The following is a 9197-nucleotide window of genomic DNA, read 5'->3' as shown; positions in this document are numbered from 1 at the left end:
AGCTCGCTGACATAGCGTGGTCTCTTGAAAGCGAAGAAAACCGGACGGGCTGTTGCTTACCTTGGATCCTTCGGATTTTTGACGCCACCCTTTCAGTAACATTAAAAGAAGAGAACTAGATTTAAACCAAGTATGAATCAGTGGTACTACACTTCTATTTAGCCAATGATGTTTATTTTGCAGGTTTCTTTATTGTGATATAAAAGAAAACAGCTCCATGTGATGGCTTCAGTGTTGTCTTCATTTTTCTCCCGTGACCCGCGATCACAGTTTGCTTATGACATTCCACAAGGAGTTGGTACATTCTTCAATGGATGCTATTTTGGCGATAGTTTTAAGAAGGTATTATTTCGTATTTCTTCGTTCTAATGCATTATATTAGTCTAATAAATGTTAAAGGCTGAGCCAGAAGAATTAGCCACGATATTTTGGTCGACTGGACATGACTCTACACTTAAACTACAGAGTCAAAAATTGCGAACTATGCGACATCCTGATATTCTTACTTATCAGGACAGCATAGAGGTGACCTCATGTTCTGCTACCACTTGCTGACATCATAGCCGTTACCGTGATGCTTTCAGATAGACAGCACTTTCTATCTGGTGACAGAGAAATGTAAACCTTTATCTATTTATCTGAAAGAAATGTCTTTGAATGATCAACAAAGAGAGTTTGTCGTATCATGGGGACTTTTCAGAGTTATGGTTAGTTTCTTCTTCATAAATTTCGTTTGCTCCTAATGATTGTTTTTCCACTTTGCAAACCCACTCAGAAAAATCTAGGAATAAACTTGGTTGGACTTCTGCAACCCCAAGAGGCATGCTTATTTCATCTCCATTGTTATGAAAAATTCTGGAAATCGGTCGGCATATTTTATGCATTCTCTGATATGCTAGCGAATAGATTTGAGAAGTTGTACAGTTCCCAACATAGCAGAAACATCCTTTATGATTTCTATTTGGCTTGATTCGCTATTCATATCCTCATTTTTCTATGATTAGAAAACCCCTTAATTTGTCAATATTTGAAAAGGATTCCTTTCCATACCTATTACTTATCAAATTTTGGTAAGCAATAAAGGCTGTTGATGGCCTACAATAATCCTTGTTATGCCGTAACTACCTAATACTCATTTCTAACCTTGTTTCCTACCCTTTAAGTCAAGTTAATGCATCATGCATTGGTGCTGATGCAGTTGGGTGGGACCGCTCTGCCGCGGTAGGATTGACCTGTGCTCGGATAGACGCGCTGTATTTCTACGGCGCGCCCAATCGAACATAAATCAGAAAATCATCCTTAAGTGACAAATGGTTTTCCCGTTTGAAAAACAGAGGAGTGTTTTGGAAGGCGATAGTTCATCAGTTGACAGATTAATACTAGAAATGAATAGCTGAGTCAGGCGGAGCCTTAAAACCTACGCATCACTTCTAGCATGTCTACGACATGTAGGCTAAAGAAAGAAAGAGCTACTAAGAAAAAAGGAAGACAGAGCTGAACTACTACATCTTTAACTTTACCAAATCTTCCAAACAAGATTACCAGTAGTGAAAACCTAGGTCATATAAAGTATTACTTCCAAGGAAAAAAAGGAATCGATAATAGATTCCATAGCAATCCACGATCATTATGCCTCCATGTAACAACCTTTATCCACACATTTTCGATTTGTGTTTGCAAGCTAGTGGCTCTAAAGAAGGCCGCGAGGTTAGCTTCCATGAAGCCTGTTCGCGTTCGCGACTTTACGGAGATCTCCACAGTTGGAACAAGGTCGTTCTTTCAACGGCAATCTACGATCAGCAAGCCACTCGTCAATTATCGCTGCGGTTTGCGACGGTCCCACCTCCGTTCCAACTGCTGGCTCCACCGCACCGTTTCGAGCGCGTACGCAAATGCACCACAACTAAAATCGGGATTCTAGTCGTTTGCGACTATAAATACTTGGATTTCACTGCAAGCTTCGGCCACGTAGTAAGAATGAAGTCGCAAAGAGTCAACAAGTTAGCAGCAGAAACCAACATGCGAATGAAACGGTTTAACGAAAAGAACAGTTTCTGTGCTGTATGAACATTTGCGCCTTCGCTATTACAGCGCGTCTACACGAACACAGGTCGATCCTAGCACGACAGAGTGGCCCCACTAAACTGCCTTAGCACCCATCACTTCAGAACGCGCTGAAATTCCTTCACGAAGCTAATCTTAGTCATGAGAACGTTCGTCGATCGATCTATGTCACAGTTGGTGGAGATTGGAAGTTGTCAGGCTTCGATCGAGTTACCGGTTTTAGGTTGGTTGATATAATAAGTACTTACTATTTAACTCTTACTTTCTAGCAAAATTTTCAGTTCGCCTCGCTCAGACTTGAACCAGCTGGCGATTGTGCTGTGGGAAATTTTCAACGGATTCAAGGAGAGCATAACAAAGCCAGAATCCCCTGGTTTAATACCTCAAAGGTTGCATGATTTTTACAAGAAAATAGCCTCACCTGCAGCTGCTCGAACATCCGTTGCCGAACTCATACGAGGTGTATCGTTTCCTTGGAGTCATCCTATATTTTCCAGGTGTTTTTTTTTCAGAATGTAGATTATCTGGAGGGTATTTCAAAAACAAGTTCGTTGACACCTTGCTATTCCTCGAAGAATTCCAATTAAAAGAATCTAGTGAGAAGCAGCCTTTTTTCATGCATTTGCGCGAGAGTCTTGATATGTTCCCCGATGATATTGCAAAATATAAAATTTTGCCTAAGATTATACAGGTACCTTGATTTTTCTATTGTTCTTGCAAAATAAGTTCTTTCCTTAATTTTTTTAAATGAGAACTTCATACGTTCATTCATATAGACTTATGAATACGGCGATGCTGGTCCTAACATTTTGATTCCTTTGTTCAAACTTGGGCGATTATTAGATGAAAATGAATATCAGCGAAGAGTTGTTCCATGCCTGGTTAAGGTGAGTCTTTATATCCATGCTTTGCCTTGTTGTTTTTATTATGTTTTGTTTTAGTATCAGAATCATTCATCTGTAGATCTATACCTTCTTTACGAATTTCACATTTCTTCCATTCAAATAGTTTTTTTGTTTAATTTTTTTGTTTGTTAGTTGAAACATTTTTAGTTATTCGCTTTAGGTTTGCTTATTGTTCTCTCCGAGACCTTGAATTTTTAGCTTTTTGGAAGCCCGGATCGGACTACGCGAGTAAAATTGTTGGAACGTATTGATGAGTTTGCTCCTCATTTATCCTCTCAAGTTGTAAATGAAAAAATATTTACGTAAGCTCTTTCTTTTCGTCTCAGCAGTTTCTTTTTATCTATATGTAGTCGAAATGGAAAGGAAAATCCTACCGCTGACATATTATTACTTTTAAGTTCATTGAAACATCTGTGATTACAAGTCACGTTTATAACAGAAACTGAAGAAGAGTTGACGAAATGTAATAATGTATTCCAGGAATCTTGCCTCAGGTTTTCTTGATACTTCTCCTGCTGTTCGTGAAACCACAGTGAAGGCTATGGTTTCGCTGGCCGAGAAACTGAATTTCAATAATTTAAACGTGGAGTTAATGAAGTATCTAGCTAGGCTCCAAGGTATTTGGTTGGATTTCGATTTGATTTTTTTTTCTTATTGCGTTGTACACTCGTGTCATTTAAGGTGGAGATGAGCACGGTGGAATACGAACAAACACCACGATTTGTCTAGGCAAAATTGGTAGTTACCTCGACCCCTCCAAACGACAAGTTATTCTTCTTAGTGCATTTACAAGAGGAATGAAGGTAGTCGTTAACCAAAATTTCAAATTGTTGACATTTCTTGCCAAATCCTTTGTCTTTGTTTAGGATCCCTTTCCACCTGCGAGGATGGCCGCAGTTTTAGCCCTGTCAGCCACCCAACAGTTTTATTCACTTCTGGAGATTGCCAACCGTGTGTTGCCTGCATTGTCACCTCTAACCTGTGATTCGGAGAAACAGGTTGAAGATTCTATTTGGTTTGAAGAGCAGTTGAGTGTAACTCCTAGTTGATCTCGTTTCATTTAGGTTCGTGATCAAGCTTTCAAAGCTATTAAAGGCTTCATGGAGAATCTGGAAAAAGCTAGTGAACATCCCGAACTGATTCCAGAAATTGAATCACAAGTGAAAGCAGGAGGACGCTCGCTGTTGAGCAGTGATAAGGCTAGTGGTTTCTGCCTTAAAAATCCTTCTGTCAGTATTTGTTAGGTAATACAGCACCTGTGGCTCAGGTTCCACAGTGGGCTAGCTGGGCGCTGAAGTCGCTCTCTGGAAAGTTTTATAAAGGGACGCCACCACCGGAGGTGCGGCCAATTGCGATTGGGCCAACACCAAAAGTTGGTGAGAACAACGAAAGTGCTGCCACAACAGCATCTGCTGTGTCTTCGGGAGTTCCATCAGGTATGTTTAGTTTTAATTTATTTTGCAGCAACATTGGAGTATTTGTACAGCTGCTGCGATTGGGAACTCATATACTGGTCAGGGAAGGATGAAAAGGAAGCTTACCCCACATAACCACTACAGTCTCTGAAAACGATTTAATTACAGTTCCTACTCAACCTAAAGAAACTAATCAGCCGATAACTACCTCTGACTATGACGGCTGGGGCGATCTTTCTGAATTAGGTCCGTTTTTTGTAATTACTTTTTTCTTTCTTTTTTCATTTGAGAAAAAACAAAAAACTTATTCATAGATTCTGGCTTCACAGATGAATGGGCAGACGCTGTGGAAGCACCAACTGCCTCGAAACTAAACGAAGACGACTGGTCGATTGGTTGGGAAGCTCCTGTACGTTTCTTCAGTGCACTTCAGATAAGCGAATGACACATGTGTGCTGTAGAGAATACCTGCTCCGCCGAAAGCGAGCTCTAGCGTTACGACAAAGAAGTTGAACTTTGGCGAGAAGAAAACAACAGGAGGACTGAAATTGTCACATTCGAAGCCAAAGCCTAGTTAGTTTTGATTTATTGGATTTTTGTACTCATGCTCATATGATTTAAAAAAAATCTCAAGACAATGACATTGACTCGTTGCTGGGTATTACTCCAACAGCGTCAGTTACAAGTTTTGACACGATGTCTCCAACTTTCTCTGGTAAGCTTCTATTCTTAATGATTAGCGGTGCTGACATCTTCTGTATATATTGTCTCATTTATGTGTTCAGAGAAAAGCTCATCGTCTCCAAAATCGGATTGGGATGCGTTCGGCAACAATGATTTTCTTAGCGGCAATTGGGGCGCAGAAACGATGTGTTAGTGTCATTCCCTAAACTGCAGATGGGAATAAAAAACATTAGAAAATTGATTGTTTTAAGCCTCTATTGCAAAACCGACGGCTGTCGTAAGCTTAGGATGTTCCAAGGACAAAGGTTTGACTAGACTGGGCTTCCTATCCTTATTTTTAGTTTTTTTTTGTGTGTGTAAAACGCTATATTTCGTCGTTTAGCTTCACGCCGTGCCGAAATAGCTGCTCGAAACGAAGCACGCCGTAGAGAAATGGCCGAAAAGAAGACTCAGCGTACATCAACCAAACCACAGGTGCGAATGAGGCAAAAATTCCGTGCCTTTATAGCTGCATTCGAAGACTATAAGAGTGCGTTGATAAGTAGTGAGCATGCACAGATTATGGAATGTCTCTAGCCACACTCTATTAGCGAGAAGCGAATTTTTTGCTGCCAACTTTTGCTGATTGTTTTCTATCCATATTTAGAAATACGACTTCGTTATTTATTGAGAAACGCCAGAACTAGATGCTGATTGGTAGAGAATTTATTTGATATTTGGAGCTGAATCTTCTCACTTCTTTTCCATCTCGTTAACGTAATTCTAATAGTTAATTGGAGGCAGCATACCACGAATCTGACGTGGTTGGGGAATCCGCGGGAAAAGCTAGAGATCGGGTCGTATTTTGTGGGATCAGGGGTGCCCCGATCACCTCTTCCTAGTCGTCCTGAAAAAATGGCATGGAAACCGCCTTAGATTTTACAAGATACGTTAGAACGCTCCTCTATGCACCTGTTCCGGTCCCCTTAGCGGCCTATTCAGTGGTTTCTTTTGAATGGATGCGGCGTATGCACAAGGGTGGCGCGTTACAGCTGAAGTCATCGTTTAAAAAACGGTGCGGAAGACGCCTTTTTATACGACGATTAGGAAGAGATGAGGGAAACCACGATAAATTCCGCAATCTTCTACCCGAACTCTAGGATTTCTCTGTAGGTTTCGCACTACGTCAAAATCGGTTGTGCTGCCTTCAAGCTGTGCTACTTTTCTGAGGTAAAAGAAAACATTCGTTCAGACCACGTCATCAACGACAAAGACATTGGACGGGTTTGAGGATTGGTGATTCCATTTAATCACTTAACGCTTCAAGAAGCACTCCAACTCCTCTTCTTTTTTCTTTCTTCTCCAAAAATTTTTCTATCTGATTGCTTTTGTTTTATAATCTTTTTGAGTAGCCCCAACATCTGTTTATTTGCTAGTTTTGATTTTCCTATGGATTTTGGTTTCTTGACCATTCACGCGCCGGTTCCTCTGTATTTTTTTTCTGCTTATTGGTCATAGAAGAAAATCTGTATTTCCCTTTCACTGAGAACACCAGAACTATCAACTTCACACGAACAAACTATTAGTTTCGGCTACACCATAGGCGACTTTTTTTTTTACTATGTAAATTATTGTGTCTTATAAGCTTACCCTTTATCTGTGATAATGTCCATGCATTATTTTTTGGGCTTGAATTGGATTGCGATTCATAAAATTTACCATTTTCTCAAGGGTGAATTTTGTATAAAATATCGCAAGAGTTTTTTTAAGTTTTATTATTGATTTACTACTATACAATATGTATAAAAGTGCTAAGTTACAGTATTAGTAGGAGTCAGCACTCTCTGCATCCTCCGAGATTTTGCAAGCAACAGCACATGAACATTGTTGCAAGGCATGTCATGCAGCATGTGTTCATTATGTCATTTCTGAAATCGTCAAGTTCTTTGTTAATCTGCAACCAGGCTTTCCTCCTTTTTTTGCGTTAGCAGTTGCAAACATTTTGACATTACTGCAGCTGAGCAGTTGTGTCAAAATCAATCCAAAACTCTGAACCGGAAGCGAACCGCAAAGAAAGAAAACTGAAAAAGCGTGTATTTAGTTCACTTAATTACTTTCGTTCTTAACATCATTTTTTGCTTTTTTAAAAATTTATTTTACTCGACTACAAATGGTAGCTGCAATACGGTCACTCTGTCACACCATGGAAGAATGCACTATAGAAAAAGAAAACATGGCATACATAAACGTAGCAGTAGAACAGAAGGAAAAATGCCGAATAGAACGGTTCTGTGCGATGGGTTTAGCAAACTACCCTCTGCACTGCAGCGACCATAATGGTGATAGTGCGAAGACGAAGAAAACGCCAGAAATTGCTATAAAAATCACGGAAAAGACTCAAGATGAGGGAGCCGTCGGAGAAACTGCAGAAATGAAAATGCTCGAGCAAGCGGGAATTTAATATCATTATGTGGTAGTTGCTGAAATTAGACGTTTAGTCAGTCAATGTTAGCGCTTTACTTTGAGCGAATGGTGCGGAAGGGAATGGTCAAGAGTCTTTTGCCTGCTCCGAACCTATCCACAATCGTAATATGAGAGAGATATCAGGAATTCATCTGAACTTACTCTTATGACTAGACTTTGTTTAACTCGAAATGTACATCCGTGATTCGCTGTTTTCTCAAAATAAAGGAACAATCTTTTGAATTCGCACCTGTCATCTCTATAGTACGGTTGTTGGTAATACGGTAGAGGTGCTGCTGGAGGAGGATACGGATATCCGTAATAATCGTCGTATGGTGAGGCATAATATGGTGACTGGGTGTAGCTGTACGGCATTGAATAAGTGTACTGGTTTGCATACATTTCTACCAAGTACAACCCGGCCAAATATGAGGAAAAAACGCGACCTCAAGCACAAGAATGCTACAAATGAATGAACTAGACTACAGCTTAATGGTACTTATCGTCTTTGCTGCTTTGGCTTTTCAAGGTGAAATCGCCCTCATATCTTTCCTCTGCAAAGGGAATCAAGAGGAATAAAAATGAGGAGTAAGAATACCAACGCGCATCTATTGACGCTTATCGAGCTATTGGCTCTGTATCACCTGCCTCTTTTTGAAAAGTTCAATTTTGAGCTTAAATGAACAGAACTCGACGTCTTGTACTCACATTGTTGAAGACGGTGGCGATTTTGGTTGTAGCTCACTGCACATTGCTTTCACCGGTCTCCAACGGGAAATATATAACTAGTATGCCGCATTCGGATATTATCTAAGCCTCTAATCATCTATTCAGTTGTAATTAAGATGTGGAACTATATGAACGCTGAATTAGTGAGAATTGGCAGATAATTCGAATTTATTTTCAGGGCCGTCTTTACCTGATAATTGTAGAAAAATGAGAAACATCAGGGAAAATAGGCCAAACTGATCACGACTGTTAATAGCTAGAGATTTATCGATAAGCTATGCTTGAAATTTATAAAGTGTTGTAATTAATAAACAGATCGACGATTTTCAGTTGCAGCAACACCAACAGCAACACATCCCCAAAACAGCATAAAAACATGCGAGACATGGATCTATTCCAGCTTCTCTAGAGTAGTATAACCTGGTTCATTCAAGCGTATTAGTTACTTGAAGTACTGCTAACTTTTGTACAAGTACAGTATTTGGCGGGTACCTAAGTAGTATGGTGGCGGATACGGTGAGGAATATGAATGACTGCAAACAAAGACCATAGTATCTAATAGAAATCCGCAGTTTCCTTCACTGTTCTGCTTCCGGAAAACGGAGTACCTGTAATAATACGGTGAAGTGTTTGGAGTACAGTAGTACGGCTCCGGATAATACTGCATTGAGGGATTTGTCTTGGATAATGTGGCACCCTATGAAATCCACAGATGGGGCCAATGAAAGGTCATAGGTAAAAAAAAATCGGTAAATCTACACTTTTACTCTTTCTCGCGACTTTCCTTTTTATCTTTGTCCTCCTCTGACATGAACGACACCTGCACTAAGCCCGGTCAGCATCCAAATGTTTGCTGAGGAGCATTAGAGCAAGGGTTTTGTGACTTTGTGATAGAACTCATATCGGCAGAAACATTACAAGAATTAGTTGGTTTTTCATAGCGTTGTGGCAGCGTTTA

General features: G+C 40.0%; 2 protein-coding genes across 3 annotated transcripts; one reads left to right on the top strand and one right to left on the bottom strand.

The window, feature by feature from the left end:
* Nucleotides 1–222: 222 nt before the first annotated feature.
* On the top strand, nucleotides 223–6347 carry RB195_001899 (uncharacterized protein; the record flags this gene model as incomplete). Its single annotated transcript, XM_064198883.1, has 21 exons — nucleotides 223–342; nucleotides 400–525; nucleotides 585–707; nucleotides 2169–2287; nucleotides 2346–2524; nucleotides 2577–2755; nucleotides 2841–2951; nucleotides 3168–3271; nucleotides 3450–3586; nucleotides 3651–3772; nucleotides 3836–3967; nucleotides 4034–4168; nucleotides 4237–4405; nucleotides 4553–4630; nucleotides 4699–4793; nucleotides 4846–4957; nucleotides 5019–5099; nucleotides 5170–5256; nucleotides 5320–5373; nucleotides 5451–5542; nucleotides 6300–6347. The coding sequence occupies 21 exons, from the start codon at nucleotides 223–225 to the stop codon at nucleotides 6345–6347; spliced, it is 2403 nt and encodes an 800-aa protein (XP_064054764.1).
* Nucleotides 6348–6881: 534 nt separating this feature from the next.
* RB195_001898 (uncharacterized protein) lies at nucleotides 6882–7912 on the bottom strand (the record flags this gene model as incomplete). 2 transcript variants are annotated; one of them, XM_064198881.1, is made up of 2 exons in its annotated part: nucleotides 6882–6975; nucleotides 7761–7912. In XM_064198881.1, the coding sequence occupies 2 exons, from the start codon at nucleotides 7910–7912 to the stop codon at nucleotides 6882–6884; spliced, it is 246 nt and encodes an 81-aa protein (XP_064054762.1). The 2 variants fall into 2 exon arrangements, with proteins under 2 accessions (XP_064054762.1, XP_064054763.1); XM_064198882.1 differs by having other exon boundaries at nucleotides 7761–7885.
* Nucleotides 7913–9197: the final 1285 nt, after the last annotated feature.

Source organism: Necator americanus, chromosome IV (assembly GCF_031761385.1).
Source record: "Necator americanus strain Aroian chromosome IV, whole genome shotgun sequence".
Classification (NCBI taxonomy): Eukaryota; Metazoa; Nematoda; class Chromadorea; order Rhabditida; family Ancylostomatidae; genus Necator; species Necator americanus.
This window is presented reverse-complemented; position numbering and strand designations above follow the sequence as displayed.